Source organism: Lonchura striata, chromosome Z (assembly GCF_050655825.1).
Source record: "Lonchura striata isolate lonStrDom1 chromosome Z, ASM5065582v1, whole genome shotgun sequence".
In the NCBI taxonomy this organism is placed as follows: Eukaryota; Metazoa; Chordata; class Aves; order Passeriformes; family Estrildidae; genus Lonchura; species Lonchura striata.
The window spans coordinates 64,139,721-64,158,922 of record NC_140740.1 but is presented as its reverse complement, the minus strand read 5'-3'; the positions used below and the strand labels follow the sequence as shown (position 1 = coordinate 64,158,922).

Here is a 19,202-nt window from a genome sequence, read left to right as displayed (position 1 = left end):
TTAAATAGTATTTAGTTTCCCTTTAAATATTACCTTCTCTCATATTCCTACAATCTAGGAATCGATTGTATTCCTACAATCCCTTCCCACAGTGTTCAGTCAGCTAGAAAAAAAAATAGCCTCACTTTTCTTCCCCACATGCTTGAATTGAACATAGGTGATAATCAATACAGATGAAACATCAGAAAAGCTCCTGCCAGTCTCTAAGGAATTATTTGGCTATTCTTGCCTGTATAATCCACTGGGTTGCTGTGTATATTCCTCATTGCCAACCTTTGAAAAGCCGATGTCTAGTTGCATTCTAGCAGTTTATTGTAGAGAAGTACAAGGAGCAATACAATTGAGTAAAATGCCTAGAATTTTGCACATGGCTTTTGATTCAGTTCCCTTTTAGGAACAACATATTATTTGACCTGACTACATCACACTTCTTTTGCACATAATTGTCTGCTGTTCAGCATGGAAGAAAATCATTGTGGGGGAAGAGACTGACATGCCAAACACATTATCAGAAGTGTTTATTTCTGACACTTAAACATCCCCTTGAATATATAGTAGATGAGTACCTTAACAGTTGCCTTTCTGATTTAGCTGCATTTTCTGGAATGGTCTTTCGATAACTGAAGAATCCTTAGTGAGCGCCTAGGTTAATCATCATGTTAGTCTCTATGCTGCAAAGGTTCTGACTTCTGCTCCTTGAGAGATTACAGTTCCAGTCAATTTAGCATTTATATCTGAAGTACATATATGTTGGCCTAGTATAAAGTAATCTTACAGATTAAATGATATTACAGAATATCTGTAATACCATTACAGAATATCTGTAGTTATAGATAAGAATTAACACTGAAATAAGGGTGTGGCTGTGAGTTGTGACACATTTCAATTTTTTCAGAATTCTGTAACATATATTAGAAAAAAACATTAATTTTAAAAACTCTGCCCACTTGAAGTCAAAACATTGAAAAGTTTTCAAAAGCTGCTGTATTTTTGAGGTGCACTCAAGAGATCTGCCTTTTCTGAAAACTCTACACAGCCAGATAATGTTCATGCAAAGAGGAGCTTTGCATTGAGAAATCTTTTTCCAGTTTGTTTTTAACTATGATGTGCAGCAATCTCCTAGGAATATATTTTGTTTTTCCAAACAAAATATCAAGTTAGCTTCTTTTATTTTTGATGTTGTCTGTCCCTAGGTGTGCCATTCTCTCAGAGAAGAGGTTCCGGATGATAAAGCACATACCTGAATCAAAATACAAAACAGTGTAAGAACAAAGGACTAGAATTCAAACGGTCTACAGTTAATTTAGAAGGAACTGTAAGAGCCTTCATCTGACAAGGTTGCAAAGTTCCTTCCATGCACTTAGGAACAGAACACTCCATCATAAAGATGAGATCCTTCAAATTCACGTTAAAGCCAATGAAAGAACAAAGACTTCTGTGTGATGCAACTAAATTCAGTTGAAATTTTTCCAAAATGTTTTGATGAGAAGGAGAAGGGATCTGTTTACATGCAAGTTTTGGAGTGGCCCTGTTTTTTCATCCCTTTAAAATATCATGCTGTAAAAGTCTTAATTTAGATATAATTTTTCATCCCAGCTAGGAGTTATGAGTGAGGAACACTTACACAGTACCAGCATATGATCAAATGGGAATTGATTAAAAAAAAAAAAAAAAAAAAAGCAAGAAGCAAGTCTCACTAAATAGCTGCAAGGCTAGCATCACTGAAAAAAACTTCTGTAGGTTTGTGATTTTATGCACCATATGCATGGTGTATCTTGTATATTTAACTATTTGTATTTAAAAGATATTGGGAATCAAAACAGGTAGTGATGCACTTTCCTGCAGTGGTCTGCAGGAGATGTAGTTAGAGAGAGTTAGAGTTTGTGAAAGGCCCGGTACAGATTTGATTTTTTGTTACAAGGGCATCCCAGTTGTGTTGAGACCCAGTTTTCTGGAAGATGAGATACTTACCTGCAAAGAGCACTAGCAGGTACATTTTTAGAACATAGGGGAAGTAGATTGAGAAGGTGAATGGAAATGGTAGCTTGATGGAGTATGTGCCAAAGGATTCAAAATAAGGCAGTGATACACAAATTGCAAATCCTGTAAAAACATTGTAAATTCTTAGTCTAAAGGAAGCAGAAGATCATCAAAGAGCTCAATGAGCAAGTCAGTTACCTTTTATATTTTATAAACCTATATATATATGTTTATATATATATATATAGGTTTTTATATACATACATATATATATATATATATATATATGCATTCATATACATATGTATGTTTTCTCCTTGAGTTTAGTTTTGTAGGTTTGGAGTGCTAATTGCTTTAAATACTAGAATTAATACATATATAATATTCACTAACAAGTTCTGTCAAAAACAAGTACTTTCAGTGTGTTCCCAGTGGGCAGAGTTCTCGGTGTAAATATGATAACCTGCTATGGTCAGCCTCAGTTGGGGAGAAGCTTTGGAACTTGCTGTCTAGTATACTCAGTGTGGAAGGGAGGAATCCATATGTCTTTTATGAGTCTATCTTTCTGCTTTACTTAGGAAAAAAAAAACATTCTCCCAGATTTTGAAAAATTTAACACCAAGCAAACAGAAAACCATAAAACCTACCAGATACACAACCCCAAACGCCAGATAGTCTCTATTAAAGTAAAAATAACAGAAAAGGGAGACAGAGGTGACATAGAGGTTAATATGAAGTACATGAACATTTATGACAGCCTTGTCAACACATGAGGAACTAAGTTAAATACAAACGGCAATTGAAGTGATCACATTTTATATTAAGGAAGCAAGTGGCTGATACCTTTCCCAACTCCTTACCTTTAGCCAGAACTGAAAGGGGATAAAGCACGATGCACAGTGAGAAATTGAGCCACGTTAGTGGTAGGTAGTATATACCCATCCTTGCCAACATATTGTAAGTGTACCTGCAAAAAGAGGAAAGCAGATAGGTTCAGAGGAAATTATGATGTCTTTAGAATAAAGATACACTATTGGAAAAGTTCAAAGGAATTGCAGAAGAGTTTGGAGCTGTCTAAGTAAATTTCCGAGCCAGCAACAGTTTTTGTTCAGACTCCAATGCCTGAAAGTAGATGGTTCATTTTCCCCAAAGAGTTACCTGTGGTGCTACCATAGAATAGGCAGACAGCAATAAAGCCCTCCAGACAAAAAGCTGTATCAGAAACAAACAAAATTTCATACTGGTGCATCAGAAAATGGTTTTCAGACGGGGGAGTTTCAACTGAGAAGGACAGGCAGAATATCACTGTTGCTTGGGACTGAGACAATCCTGATTTATGACTGCTGAGCTAACTGAATTACTGCTGAAGAAGGTTAAACAAGAAGTCAGCTGCAGGTACATAACCTGTAGTACATCTGTCCCTCTCCTGGACCTCAGCAGGGGTAGTTGGTCCAAAAAAAGCAGTTGTTCACCAGTGTACTGTAGCGTTTTATTTTTACTGTGGCTGCTACTGCTGCTTATTGGGAGCCCAGAATGATTAGTACTTCAGTCTCCAAAGGTGACCTGATCTTGGTTTGATATTAAAGTGATACAGCAGCTCTCCAAACACTACAGAAACAGGTCTGATTGCATTTTTGGTCAGCTGAAAGACTTTCTGCACTTTGGGCTTGCTAGAGATGTTCATCTATTACCAAAGACTTTCTGACAGATAAAACTAGCATTAAACACACCTTTTTATTCCCTTTTTATTGGTTAATTTGATTAATTTTGCATTAATTTTGCATCATACCTGGACTGTAGAAGAGTAGACCACTAAAAATGGCCCATTGTCTCTCAAGGTTGCCCTTTGCAACGTCAGGATTGTCTCCATTTTTTATTATTGTTGCCCTTAAGGCTGAATCTCAACACAATACAAAAAGGAAGCAGCTAGTCCCTCTCTATATAATTCCATGGGCTGTTATGGTATAAGCAGGAAAGATCAGAACTTGCTCTCAGTGTATCACCAGCCATAATGCATAATAAAATAAATAATAAATAGTCCTTCAGAGAAATTTATGTCCCTGAAAGTTTATGTGGAAAAACTTGTAATACTTCAAGAGTAGTTGACTTAGGGATGGGAGAGATGCTTAACCACTTCTAGGCTTGAATACTTCTTTGAGAGCTGTAAGATAAATCAGGTAAGAATTCTAAATTTGTATGAGTTGTACTACGGTTTATTTGAATTGGTAATTTACTACTATAGACCACCACCAGCTGCTGTTACCGTGGTGTTCTTTAGTAAGGGTAGAAAATAATGATGCATCAATGGTGCTATTATGCACTGACTTCATAGCCAATATTGTTTCTACTGCTGGCATTTCTCCAGTTGCACTGAACCCTTTCATTTCAGATTAGGTTCTACTGTTTTACAAACTTCTTTAAGTTTTACAAACTTTTGATTATAATTCCATCCCATTTTTTACAAACTTCAAGAAAAAAATGGGATGGAATATAATCAAAATAATTATTACAAGCAGCAGCCTATTAAAAGGTATTTCAAAATACTCTGAAACTGACTTAAAATCTTTATTAATTCTCTCTGACACTTTCCTGTTTCAGATCTCTTTTATAATATGTTTCTTTTGCTGCCAAAAAACATATTATTCAGTCAGTGCCCTAGGCAATATATTTAAATTAGCAGAAAGGCATTTTATCAGGAAAAAAAGTTTTGCTGCAATACATGGGTTGCTGTGAGAGCTGTGTCTTCTTAAAATGCTTCTTAATTATGTATGTACATGCTTTAAGTCTACAAACTGAGGTGCATAGAGGCTTACATTACATATGAGAAGTACGTGATGTTCTTGTGGCATGATATATACCCTACTACACCAAAACTCTCAGTCTCCTGCAGCTGGAGCTCTTGGCTTTTTGGAAAGCACAGTGCAATTAACCAAGAACAGTCTTTCTGCCTTTGCAAGTTCTGCTGGTGCTGCCTTACTGTGCTGTCAATCTTGTATCAAAGTGGATTAAAAAAAAACAATAATAAAGCAACAGGATGGTAATGACAACCAGCAAGACTTCAGGAATTGCTGTTCTCCAGAAGGTAGTTATGATTGCTTTTAAATTTTCATTAAAAACATCAAAGCTTTTGAACTACAAATGTTAATGCAGTCTGCTAATGCATTACTCTATCATACATCTGTAAGTTACTCTGCCTCTTAACCATGCGGATTTTTGTAAAAATTATTAGGTAACTTAAAAAGTTCAAGCTTTTATTTAAAAATTGATAATATGCTTTGCCAATTTTCAAACAATTAAATGAGCCTGATGCACAATGGGGTTAGAGTTCAGCTGGCAAGAATAACCCATTTTCCCCTCCTGGTTTTGATGTTGACTCCTTACCTGACCACATCTAATAAATTCCAAAGGAAAAATAAAACACAGACGACATATTTCCCTTGAACTTCTTCCTGACTGTTGATCACGACAAATAAAATAATTATTCTCTCAGTGATCTGAAAAGAAAAGAAAACTTTGAATTCAGTTGGCATCTTCTCTAACCTATTTCTGTGGTGTTTTGGGAAAAATGGAGGCCACAAGTGGATACAGTTTTTTTTACACAACATCAGCAGTGAATATTTTGTTTCATGGCCTGCTTTTGTTCAAAGTCCTTCAGCAAAGAGCAGTGGACACTGCTGGCTGTAGCATCAAAGAGCTGTTATGGTACGTGTGGAAGTTGGCTTGCCAGCTGGGATGACTTGTGTTTGTAGCCAAAGAAACCTATGGGTGAGCCCAGGGAGGTTGTGGAAGCAAGGACTACTCTTGCTGCACCTGACTACCTGGAATGCTGGCAGGGATAAGCTTTCTTGCTTGTGGCTGTGTGGGAGGCTGTAGGATACAGAGGACCCTTCTTGAGGGGGGTCATATGCCAGAAAGTACTCCCAGATCTGCTCCTCATATCTTGGAAATCTGTGTCCCAAGGAATCTCTTTCATGTAAGATTTGCAGAAAGAAGGAGGAAAAGTAGAATTCCTTATCTTTCTTTCCATCTTATTCTTGGTTACGGGAAGTGGGTTTAAGCTTGTCACTTATGTGAATAATTGCCATAGTATTTATGTCCTAGCATTTTTCTAGTAGTTGAACTTTATCCAACCCACAAATTAAAAGATAATGTGGATTAAACAGGCAGTGTCTCCAGCTTAAAATAAATACTTTGGTAATATTAAAACTCAAGAATTTTTTTTAAAGTGCATCTTTTTGCAGCTTTCCTGAAAACTTTCCTAACAGTATCCATGTCCTGCCCTGTAGAGTAAATTAATCAGTACTCCAAGAGTTGTCAAGCTGTCCCAGAACAGTAACAATTCGCTCTGATTTACACTCTATTTGAAAGTGTTGAAGTAGAAAATATGCACCTAAGCAGTTGGTATGAATTGATATATCTTCATTAGGTTGGATTTTTTAACCCAATGCCATGTCTTCCAAAGGTACATTAGTTGTAATGATTTCACAAGTTGTGATGTCAAATCAGTTAAAAGTTACAAAATTAAAGTGGATTACCAAGGTTGTTTTTTTAAGTGTTGAATTTATTCTTCATTGATTTCCCCAGACTCCTACCTTAACCAAAGTAAGAATTCTGCCTGTTGACAAGTTTGTGTGGTAGTTTTGCTACGTAATATTTACAGGGTCCTGCATGGACCATTCTGGCCACAAACTCTCTTGTTTCACAAACCACATCTGTCAGATAAAGCAGCCTTCACTATTCAGCAAAATTACGTCAGAGCAATTTTTCATACAGAAAGAGAGGATGTCTGTCCCCCTGGGATCTGGTTCCTCATCTTGGAAAGCACTGAGGGGCCACAACAGCTAAAAATGGTTTTCCTGCTTCTCACCATCCTATGACCATTACCTTGTGCTGCTGATCCCATAGGTCCCTAACTGAGGAACTGATTTTACAAAAGGTCAGATGTTGGCAGACTTCTGTATAGATGGGTCAGGAAACAGAAAGTGAGAGCTAGTATGTCCTGTGTTTGTACACTGATGCTGAGAAACATGGTGAAAACATGGGGGAACTGGAAGTATTGAATGCAGATCTGAAACCAGATAGAACAGAGATACAAGAAACACAACAGGGCAACCATCACAAAAAGGAAATCAAAACAAAGGTAGAAGTGTGTGAGCACTGGGTGGGACTGTGTGCTGGAGAGAACAGATAAGATAGGACCTGAGTTTAAATTGTTAGATGTAGAGTAATAAAGAATGCAGCATCGGTGGTGTGGGTATTTTTTTACTGACTCTAAAATCAGACTTAAGATGCGGAGAGGGAGTTCTGCATTATTTTTAATGCAAGAGCTATTTCAGGGAATTGCCACAGGTCCTAGAGACCACGGCTTCATCATGATAGTGAAAAAATGGACATGTTCTTAGATGTTAGAGCTGGAAGATTTTCCAAATGATCACTCACTTTTCCAAAAATGGCTAGGAGGAAATGGGCTAGAAAACAGCATGGGGTAAATGACTGAGATCCAATCCCATTTCAGTGAGAGAAAGGACAAGCAGTAGAAGGGTAGTTACCATTTCAAACTCCAGTTTGAAACTCCAGTTTCAAATGGATGTGTGCTGGCCAGTGACGGAATGACTACAGAGACCCAAAATTCAGCCTTATAATCTAGAAGTGGAAGAAGCTGTGGATTTTCTTCTCTCCCCAGGATACAAGGAGAAATATGAGGCAGTTAGAACCCCCTACCTGGGGTTCAGCAGACTGCCTCAATCAGAGAGTCATACTGGGGAAGGGGAGCAATGGAGACATGCAACTTTGGTAATTACACATGAAGGAACTCAGTAATCGAACTATAAAGTATGTTAAGCACCTGCAAGAACATGAAATTGGACATGGCACAAACTGGTCATCTTGAGGTATTTGTTCCTGTTAGACTGCAGTCTCATCTGGCAAGCAATGGGCTGCACAAAGCAGCCACCAGACACTGAGACTGGAAGGACGTGGCCTTGGCCTGGAGCACATCTGTGGGGCAGGACACAGAGCTGGCTGCTCAGGACGATTTTGATACCCCCATGAGGACAGGCAGTGGCATCCTACCTCTTTCTCTGCATAAATCAGCAGGTCACCTGCCTTCTTGCCTTTATTCTCTTTCCTTTCATAGCACTCCTAGCTTTAGGTAACTCACACAAATCGAAGGTAAATGCAGAGATTAGTCAAAGGCTGGGGACATTTTCTGCAAGTGAAGAGGCAGGGTGCTTCTTGGAGAAGAGTAGTATGTTTTGATATTGTGTTGATATATGTACACACATCTGTATGCATATATTCATGGATTCATGTACATTTATAAATACACACACATATACACATGTAAATAAAATACATGTGCTCTGCTCAGCTATGGATCATTTCCTGTATGGATCATCTGTCCTTTCATGAATGAAGACATGATATTCTCTGTAGGTATACTCATGCTCTGAATAAAAAAAAAAAAGCACAAAACTACAAGTTCTATGTTTTCACATTCATAAAAAGGAAGTATGTGCTGACATATCATGAAGCATAAATATAACATTTTCAGTTTTCATTCCTTCTTTAAAATCAAATTGGAATTACCTTCCTTTTCTGACACTGATCTCTCATGGGATACAGCAGGTTCTGTAGGACAATAAAAGTTTCTGCAAGGCAGACTGAGTTTATTAATCAAGTAAGAGAAACAGAGCAAATTTGGCTAGAGAAAATAGCACATTCACTTTCATTTTTTAATAACCATGACTGTGCAATTTTGTACTCAGTACCTGAAATGCTTACATAGTTATTAAATTTAGTGTATATTAACAAAAAACAAAAACAAACAAAAAAAACCAAACCAAAACAACAACGAAAGTGAGAAAAGTGCCACTAAATATTTAAGTTAAAAAATCAGGTTTTTATCACAAAGCCATAGTACATTGCTTTTGGTTTGGTAAATCCAATCTGTTCACACAGGATGAAGGACTACTCTTTGTTTCACAAAAACATCAGTCTTTTCTTAGACCTTTTCTCTCTCCTTGCTGTGGTACAAGTCCTTTCAACCTTTGCTACTTTGCCAGACTAACACATTTCATTACCTTCTGTTTTGCTGGTGACAATGACATGTGACAAGTTCTCCTGCCCTCCTCCAATTATTTAAGGTGTAAATAGCCTTTGCATCAGCTTTATGACCATCCCCTGCCTCACTTTACCCCAGCACATCCATCACACAGGACTCATCTTTCTTTCAGGATGTGAGTTGGCCTTGACCTACCTTGCTTTTCTCAGGTGCTTGGTGGCTTGAGACTTTGTCCCTCAAGGAGTTTTTCCAGAAGACTCCTCTGAATTTGTTTTTTCATGTAACTCAAACTGTTTTTCTTAAATGCTACTAAATAATGACAAATGCAATAGGCAGAAATCTTTCACTCAAGGATTCATTTGCCTCCACCCATGTGCTTCTCTGACATTGCCTGAGCCAGCTGTTCTCACACTCTGGCTATCACCCCAGGTGAACTTCAATGTGGACATGCATGCCTGTTAATGAGGGATGCACACAGGGGTTTTAAGCTCTGCGTTGGAATAGGTGATGGGAGCAGAGAACCAAGCAGCCCCTCTCAAATTCTTGTACCTTTGTCAGTGCCCTGCCCGTACAGCAGTCTAGTAAGCTGCAGCAAGGTAAACATTTCTTAACCAACATCTCTTCCCTAGTTCACTGTGGAAAATATACCTTTTTTTCCTTCCTAAGAGGCAGTGAAGAAAGTGTGACAAGGCATGTGGGAGTAGTGGTGGCACACAGATGCTTAACCAACACTCTCAAAAGCGGGCAACCCACAGGACAGCAGAGTCTCCACCAAAGAGCTTATATATCTTGTTTGGACAGCATGAGGCTGCTGCTAACAAGGAAGAAAGTTCACAGTGAGAGTGCAGTTGGGGAAAGAACCAAGTAAGGAACCAAAACTATATTTGGTGTGAGGTGAACACTGAGAGTCACAGTGCCATATGGTTCCCTGAGCTGCCTCTCCATATTTTCCAGGAGAGCACTGCACAAACTGCACTGTCCAAGAAAGGTCACGGTTTTCTTGCTCAGAATATCCCTTTCATACTAATGTCATTTGTGGCAAAACATAATAGTGTTTGTGCAGGCCTCCCTGATCTCTGCCTTGTGTAAGTCTGGCTAGGAAAGAAACAGACTATGTCAGGGCTGGGGAATGTGTAAACTCTGTCAGGACAAGGCCTACTTTAATGACTAAGAGCAGGGTGCTCTTCATTCCAAGACATGTGAGATTTGTTACAGGTCATACTAGATAGGAGTCTTCTTTCTCCCCTAGATTAGCATCAAAGCCTGTGGATTTAGGCAAGGAAAAGCAGTTCTTTACATTTTTATGGATTTGATACTTAGGGAGCAGTGTAAAGAATAGAGATCCATATTAGTCAATTTAGACAGTTAATGAAGACTTGAAAAGAGGAACATCTTCACCTATGAATACATCATTTGATAAAAATGGGCTATCCAGAAAACTAAAAACATAACTAACTACTCTTGGTCTTCTGACTGCTGAGAGAAATATGAGTTTCACCATTACTCAAATACTATAGATTGAAAAGGTTTGAAGGTAAATTCAAATAACCATTTTCTTTTTTTCCAATGTATTAAGAAAAAAATAACAAAACCTGATATTAGCACCCAAAATAAAAAAAATAGCATGGCAAAGAAATTGTCAGAGTATCATCTTTCTTTCTGCTATAGTATATGATGTTTTGGCCGGTTTTCTGCCTTCAGCTGAACATATGACAACTACTAGGGGAAAAGACCAACTTGGTTAAACAGAGAACTTACTGGAAGTCAGGGAAAAAGAAGAGAGTGCATCAACTCTGGAAGGAGGGGAAGATAACTTAGGGGGACTACAGGAATGCTGGGAGGTTATGTAGGGAGAAGTTTAGAAGGACCAAGCCCCCCTGGCTTGGTTTGATTACTGCAGCTGGCCACTGATCCACTTCTGCTGGTGGCCACTCATCCAGACCTTTTCTGGGTCCATGCTGGGGACCAAGCATGGGGTACTCACTATTCAGTTTCACTCAAAAAGAAAAAAGTTGACAGGAGAGTTCTTTCCCAACCAGCCCAGTTCTGAGGAACCAATTCCTGCAGTTGGGAAATTACCAGGAAACCAGGCTGCCTGAGGAAGGGTACATTCAGAGTAGTTCAGCCTGGGCTTGTCCCCAGGGGCAGCCATGGCTGATGTGTGTTGGTCACGAAAGGAGAGCTTTGAGATCGAACTTACCTGCAAAAACCTGGGGAGGAGACGGCTTTTATCAATGCCGATGAGGATGTGTAGGATCTCCAGGACAGATAACAACTGGCAAAGGCGCATCACCAGTCCTATGGAGTGAAACGTGTCAGCCAGTGAATCTAAAGACAAAATTAAGAGGAAGATTAGAGGATGGTTATACAGTTAAAAGTCTGGAGCAACTGCTGGGTTTGCTTTTATGCTATCATCACTGGAAATGACAAGAAATAAAGTCCACACAGTACCAAACTTCTGGGTAACAGAAGAAAAGCTTCAAGGAGTGGAGGAGGCAGTCTGCTCTGTGTGTGTGGTTCTGACACAGAGGCAGGAAGCTGAGAAAATAATTAAATTCCCTATACTTAAAGCATGGGCAAACGCTGTGCAGGATGTGTTGGTTTAGAGATACTGCTTTAGGGTATTTCTAAATGGGAGAAAATGTTGAGGAAATGCATGAAGAATTTCTAAACACTACAAGATGTTGAGTTCCTGCCTGTATCTGCACTGCTGAAAACAAGCAGTCCAGAAAGCAATCATTTTATATGCCTAAAACTGTCCACCATTATAAATAATGTTAAATTTTCAGTCACTACTTTTCTATTTTTGTGTCTTAGCCCCAGGCAACAGAAATATATTGTAATGTTTTTGGAGATAGAGAGTCATATATAATAACCACAAAGATACTCTCTCCCGGTAGCTTCAGTAAGATTAATATTTGCAATTGTGACTGGACCTAGTCATTTAGGTTTATATCTAATTCAAATGTTACTAGTATGCCACTGAATATTAAAGTTTATTTGTAAAACAAGAGCTTCATTCCCAGTCTGAAAAGAGTAGAAGACAGGCACAAGTAATTTGTTCAGCCTTTTTAATGGAGTGCCTTTCTGATTGAATTAGTCCCTGGTATTGGACATACACATGTTCAGACTCTTATCTCTAATTTGATATTTCTGTGTATCTGTCATTGCCGCTTAAAATGTCCAAGGAAAATAGAGAAGGAGCCTTACCTTTTCCAAATGTCATGAACCTGATGATCATATTTGTAAATATCCAAGAATGTCCACAGAATTGCATTAAGTCATACACAAACAGGTACATGCTCATGGTAAAGCTGTGGAAAGTGAAAATAATAAACTATATGACTTAAAACAACATTGTAAGAATTTGCACCCTCTTTGGACATGTTAATAAAGCAAAGGAAAAGAGCTGAAATTGAGAGCAGCCCTGCCCAGAAGGACTTGGGGGTGCTGTGGGTGAGAGCCTGGACATGACCCAACCATGGCACTCACAGCTCAGAGAGCCAAACGTGTCCTGGGCTGCATCCAGAGCAGTGTGGGCAGCAGGGCCAGGGAGGGGATTCTGCCCCTCTGCTCTGCTCTGCTGAGACCCACCTGCAGGGCTGCATCAGCTCTGGGGTCCCAGCACAGGAAGGACATGGACCTGTGAGAGAGAGTCCAGAGGAGGGTCAGAGCACAAGTGAATAAGATGATCAGAGGGATGGAGCACTTCTCCTTTGAGGAAAGGCTGAGAGCACTGGGACTGTCCAGGCTGGAGAAGGTTTCAGGATGACCTAATTGTGGCCTTCAGTACCTAAAGCAAACTTAACAAGATGGAGACTTTTTACAAGAGCATGTAGTGATAGGATAAGGGAGAATGGCTTTAGACTGAAAGAGGGCAGGGTAAGATTAGACATTAAGGAAAGATTCTTTACTTTGAAGGTGGTGAGGCACTGGCACAGGTTCCCCAGAGAATCTGTGGATGCCCCATTCCTGGAAGTGTTCAAGGCCAAAAGAAGGATGGCATTCTGAGCAACCTGGACTAGTGGAAGGTGTACCTGCCCATGGTAGGAGTGTTGGAACTAGAGGAAGCTGAATGGAACTTAACAATTATCAATGTCCCTTCCAACCCAAATAATTCTTTGGTTCCATGAAATATAAACAGAACAGAGGTCCCAGAACAGAACTCTGTCTAATGGATTAAAGGCTCCCTTTATTGCTACACTTAGGATATGCCCAGAAAAATTTTCAGAGTTCCCACCAATCATTAGGGTAATCAGTGGCCATAAAGTGAAATTTGTGCCTCCAGAGGAAGAAGTATCTAAACAAAGATACTCCATTAACTTCTGGATCCAAATTGCATTTAATAAATAAAATCTTCTCCTGTGGGAGAAGACTAATTTTTCAGATATTCTAACCTAATTTTCATGGACAATCTGACTTTTTGCAAGACGTCATGAACTCTGGATAGACCTACTTTCCTATAAATGCATTTCTTCTGGTCTCTTTTGAAAAGGAGAGATTTACTTGTCCTCTGGCTATAAGACTACTTTTTAGGAAATTAACTTGTTAATTTTGTACTAGAATTTATCTCTTGTGTTGGACCTATTCATTTCCTGCTCTAGTAAGTAGTATTCTCTTCAAGTTGTGCCTTGATCCTGTATGTTCTTGTGGTATGTCTCTGCCAAAAAATTTAATTTCATTTGTATCTGTACATTAACAAATGGAATAAATTTCTCTGTTCAGAAATATCTAAATTTGATGAATGCCTATCCTTCATTCCTAGCATTGGACCATAATTAACAATACTTGTGTTACTTATGTTACTTATTTAAGTTGATCTAGATAAACTCATCTTCTAAATTTTTATTGCAGATAAATTGCAGGGAGGTCATAAAAGCACTTGTCTTCCTCTCTTCCAGTTATGTAGGATGACAACTATTCACAGCATCACTTTTGTAAGCACAAAAAGATTTGTGGGAATAAAATATTTCCCAAAAGACATCATTGTCCATTAATACTGTAAAAATAAGACATAAAAGGACCCAAAACAATATTCCATAGATACCTTTCTTTTAGAAAAAGTAGGATACAGCTGAATTGAACTAAAGTCCAGTGAAATCAATTAAGATTTAAACCAAATTCCATCTGTTTTATTACTGAATGACACTTTGTTCCATCTTGTGGCAAGAAGAAGTTGGGAATCTACATATTATAAAAAGACAATAAATTAAGAACATTGTTCTGTGTTAAGAAACAACCTGGTTACTGGATGGATAGATATTAGTGTATGGAAGTTACAGGAACAGACATTAAAATCTTGAGGCTTTCCAGTCAGCAGCTCCACCACTCTTTTGGTCTGATACTGCTGTGTATGCATCATACTGGGTGCAAGCTGAGCATATGCCTTCTCTCTTCTGAAGTTCAGTTTGCTAGATGTTCTGTCATCCTCAGAGCCTGTCTTTCAGTGATTTGGTTGTATTTTCCAAACTCTTCCTGTATTGGCTGGCTAGAAAACTGTTGTTTTTGCAGTTCTTAGGGTACTTAATCTTGACTAAACAGGGAGTAGCATTTGTAAACACAGCCTCACATTAGTGTTTTGGCAGTGTGGCAGCTGTTGCACATTAGAACACATAATCTTTAAAATATACCAGTGACGGCTGCAGTATGTACAGACTGTTACATTAATGGAGGGCCCCATATTCCCAAGGAGTGTAGAGACGTGTGCCGAGCAGCATGCCGGTGTTACATGGCAGACAGATCCTGGCCCCGGAGCTGTGAGTGGCACAGTTCCCTCCCCTGCTGAAACTCTGCACTGTGAAGAAACAACCCTGATCTGAGACTGCATCACACTTTTTCAGCCTACTCTGTTAATCTCTGCCCAACAAGTACTTAAGACCAAACAAAAGCTTTTCACAGAAGCAAAGAAATCTGAAGAGACTGAAAGGTGATTTCAGTGTGATAAAAGGAAGCTGAAATGTAGCTTTTCACCAAGGTCCTTCTCCATCCAAAGGCTGACCTCTTTACCTACAGAAACAAAAGCGGGCCTAAGATAATCTATTTCCCTAGTTCCCTGTCCCAACAGCTCTGTGTCACAACACAAAACTCAGGCATCTGCTTCTATGTGAAATGTGAAGGGCAGAAGAGGTCTTTATTTAGATCTCCTGCTCCCATCGGTCCACAGCAGGGATGACTCCACATTTCACTTCCAGAACCTGCTTCTGCAGCCCTGTTGCAAACAATACACAGACAATCCATCAGATACTGATTCAGTCCCTGAGCCTCAGATTGCTGGCTAGTCTCCCAAAACTCACTTTGCCATCCTGGTGCCTGACCTGCTGCCACATCTCTCCCTTTAGTGTGATTTGTTTTAAACGTCCAAGTTTCTTTCACTTGAAAGAAATGCGGGGGGAAGGGTGGTCACAGCACATTTCAGTACTCTGCCTGCATTGATGACAGGAGAAAGAAACAAACATAGTTCTTGCAGGAGACATAGACCCAGAAGGCTGCACTTGCTGTCTGCTGTTTTAATTGTCAGTTTCACCTTATTTACTATGGCAAGTTACTATTTATTTTTTACAAATATTTTTAGTAATATTTACTGTTTATTATGCCAAATACATTGAAATGTTAGGGATGCATTTATCATATGTAATATCAACCTTGCTTAGCAGAAAGCTTATCTGCTTTCTCTGTGGGCTCAAAACCCAGAAAACTAGATGAAATATAAGAAATGTCAGAACTAGCACACACAGCAAAGATTTTATCATTTTAGTTGCAAAGCCTGATATACTTCCTTGGGCAGAATTTTCACAAAGTGTAACTGTTGCATTTTATTATTTTTATCAGAAAGACCTTCAGTGTGTCTCTTTGGTAACTATCATCCAAGGCAAGCATGGAGGTAGGTGCCCTTAGTCTGAAGGGTGGTCAGGACCATGCTCCCCCATGAGCTGAGGTGACAGCGCAGCAGAGGCGCCCAGATCAGGTCAGCCCTTGCCCCATCTGTGTGTCCCTTGCAGGGTGACAGGACGAAGGCCACACTCAGGTTGCTCTCAGGGTTGTGCCACACGGAGGATCCCACCCAGGGCTGCATGCACAGAGCACTTTACTGCCCCTCGGGACTCCTGTGCTCTGTGTGCCTGTGCTGGCTAACCACACATGAGGAACCAGCCCCCACGCTGAAACCAGAGAGCAATGTTCCTTTTTTTTTTTTTTTTTTTTTTTTCCCCTCAGTAGGCAGGATCTGCTAGAAAATTCCCTCTGCTGACATAGTTTCCTTCTAAGTCACATTAAGTCATGTTGGTCTGAACTTCTGTGTCTTCCCCTTCCTACCCATGACAAGCTGCAAGCCCTGTAGTTAAGAAAGAAGAGAGCTGCTGAGTACAGCTGCTGTACTTTTCTCCCACATGCCACCCACTGTTTTTTCCCCTCTCCTTTTTGCATTTGAGCAGTCTGTGTCACCTTCACTCAAGAAGCATTACCTGTTGCAGGGGTCGGATTGCTGCTGCTGCTCCAGAGCTTTCTCCTTTTTCCTTTCTGCAGCTGCAACAGCTGTTTGTTAGGAGATCACCCCTCCTCTTTCCTCTTACCCCACCCCACGACGTCACCGTATGTAGTACTCAGCAGGAACAGCACTGCACTTCCCGAGAAAGAAGTTTTTATACCCAAATACTTCCACTGTATTTGCCCTTACCCTCAGTCAGCCCAGCCCAGCCCAGCCTAGCGCAACCTAACCTACCTTAGCCTAACCTAACCTAGCCTAATATAATCTAAATTAGTTTCTTGCTGTTGTGCCAATAAACTAGTCTGTAAATACCACTAACTTTATTTCTTAACACAGAGCAGTGTTTTGAAAGATTACTGGAGGGAAGAAATGCAAAATTATAATGCTTTTTTACGCCTAAATCATCAGCAATTCAGCAACACTATCAACTCCATCAAATGGTAAGGAAGGATGGGAGCACACCCATCCTTTAAATTATTTCAGATAGAGGAAAGAATTTTGCATTTATTATATAGAAATGTGTGGATTTTCATGCCCCTGTGAAATTTTGACACTACTTGCAGAGTGAAAATATATGTTCATCCTAGTTTACTTCTGCCTGGGGTGTCTGGGATGTCCCAGCATAAATCAGATCAAGAACACCCTAACTTGTTTATAAACTCCCTTCTGCAAATAAGTAAGTTTTGCCACATTCATGTGGCATTCATGTTGGAATTACACCCCATCCTGCAGTGAGATTTGAAATCTGATGCTGTAAGTGAAGAGCACCCTGAAGATATAATAATCATAGGATGTTATGTGTAGGTACAAAATGCTGGAGGATAAAATGTCTCTTACTGGGTCTCATCCCTATTGCAAGTGGCATTGAGCTCCTGGTAGGGCCATGCCATGTGGTGTCCTGGAGAGGTGTGAAATGCCTCCCTGGCTAGTGAATGATTTCCTGGCTGGCACAGTGGGACATTGTGTTTTCCAGGGTTATGTCTCCCACCTGAGACCTGAGCACAAGGGTCATACAGTTATGACTGGCTTTCCTGCCATATGGCAGCTTACTTTTATTGCTCCAGAATAATCTTTTTCTAGGCTAAAGAATTCCTTTCTTTCTCAGGAGGAAATAATATATCAGTGTTAAACAGAGGGTTAAACAATTAAACATACCACTGTTGAAAGGCCCACCCATGAACTGCTTACTCACTCCCCTCTGCAGCTGGACAGAGGAGAGAAAATCCAGCAAATAGTTCATGGGTTGAGATAAGGACTGGGAGAGATCCCTCAGCAAATACCATCACGGGCAAAGCAGGAACAACTTAGAGATATGAAGTGAACTTACAACTAACAAATCAGTGCAGGATAAAGATAAGTAAAAATAAGTCCTTAAAAAACACCTTCTGCCACCCCTCCCACCTTGTGAGATGTACCTCCTGCCCAGTTGGCACAAGGAGACAGGGAATGGGTGTTATGGTCAGTCCATCACCCATGGCTACTCCTGCTGCTCAGGGAGAGGAGTCCTTGCCCGGCTGCACCGCAGGGTCCCTCCCATGGGAGACAGTTCACTGAGAGCTTCTCCGGCATGGCTCCATCTCATCAGCAACAGCTCCCTCCCTACTGCTGCAGTGGGATCCATCCCGCAGGCAACAGTCCTCCCAAAACTGCTGCAGCATGGGTCACTCTTCCATGGCGTGCAGTCCTCCAAGGACAAGCTGCTCCAGCCTGGCAGCAACGCCTCCCACAGGATCACAACATCCTCCAAGGTATCTGCCTGCCTCAATGTGGGGCTCCTCCACGGGGTGCAGGTGGATCTCTGCATCCCTGTGGCCCTGCACAGGCACAGCTGCTTCACCATGGGCTGCACCATGGGCTGCAGAGAATGTGGGCTCCAGTGCCTGGAGCACCTCCTGTCCCTTCTTCTGCACTGACCTTGGTGTCTGCAGAGTTGTTCTTCTCACGTGTTTCCACTCTGCTCTTCTCTGGCCACAGTTGCAACTGCACAGCAACTTTTGTTTTGATTTCTTCTTAAACCTGTTATAACAGAGGCATTACCACCATTTAAAATCGGCCCAGCCTTGACCAATGGTGCACCCATACTTGGAAACACATATTAACTGGATATGGGAACAAGAGAATAAGCCATGGGAAAAAAATCTACCTTTTATTTGTGGAAAAAGAACTTTCTTCTCCACTCCAGCTATTCTCTTGCAGACTAATTCTGTCTAGAAACTACTTACCCAGCACAAAAAAACTATTTGTATTGCTGCTGCTATCTCTTAAAACAAGATTTATGACTGTTCTACTTATGGTGTTGAGACCAAATCTCATGGGTTTTTAAAAATCTAAGCAGTTTTTAACTGCATTTGGTTTCCCTGCATCATGAGGTAGCGAAAACACATTCTATCTGGGCATGGTGCTTGTGTCAGGAATCTTTGCAAGGAGAAAGTTAATGGCAATCCTGAAATGCCTCATGTGATGTGGAAAGGATTTCATTCTCTTCAAACAGGAAACATTACCGGGCTAAAATATCTGTTCCTTTTTTACACAGCTTTTGTTTCCAAATACTTGCTATAAAACCAATATGCAAATGTGTTTTTAAGAAAAGAAAATATGTGTCTTAAAATTAATTTACAATGTTCCTGTTAACATTATGTGTCCCTTCCTCTATAATTAGATTTTTTGGCTCTGTGA

At 40.1% G+C, this 19,202-nt stretch overlaps 1 protein-coding gene across 3 annotated transcripts; it reads right to left on the bottom strand.

Annotated features, from left to right (window-relative positions):
• Positions 1-496: 496 nt before the first annotated feature.
• Positions 497-16,608, bottom strand: HACD4 (3-hydroxyacyl-CoA dehydratase 4). 3 transcript variants are annotated; one of them, XM_077790316.2, is made up of 7 exons: positions 16,504-16,608; positions 12,254-12,357; positions 11,244-11,371; positions 5,362-5,474; positions 2,841-2,947; positions 1,972-2,103; positions 497-1,240 (listed from the first exon to the last, which is right to left on the bottom strand). In XM_077790316.2, the coding sequence occupies exons 2-7, from the start codon at positions 12,348-12,350 to the stop codon at positions 1,158-1,160; spliced, it is 660 nt and encodes a 219-aa protein (XP_077646442.1). In that variant the 5' UTR covers positions 12,351-12,357; positions 16,504-16,608; the 3' UTR covers positions 497-1,157. The 3 variants fall into 3 exon arrangements, with proteins under 3 accessions (XP_077646442.1, XP_085423129.1, XP_085423128.1); XM_085567003.1 differs by lacking the exon at positions 16,504-16,608 and adding an exon at positions 15,337-15,355; XM_085567002.1 differs by lacking the exons at positions 497-1,240; positions 16,504-16,608 and adding an exon at positions 15,337-15,355 and having other exon boundaries at positions 1,730-2,103.
• Between the last annotated feature and the right edge of the window lie 2,594 nt (positions 16,609-19,202).

Bases quoted from the DNA above. Each gene is read 5' to 3' on its own strand.
- HACD4 (XM_085567002.1), bottom strand. The intron at 11,372-12,253 runs GTAAGGCTCCTT...TTTTGTCTTTAG, and splicing joins GTTCATGACATTTGGAAAAG to ATTCACTGGCTGACACGTTT. The intron at 2,948-5,361 runs GTAAGGAGTCAA...CTCTTTTTGCAG, and splicing joins AATTTATTAGATGTGGTCAG to GTACACTTACAATATGTTGG.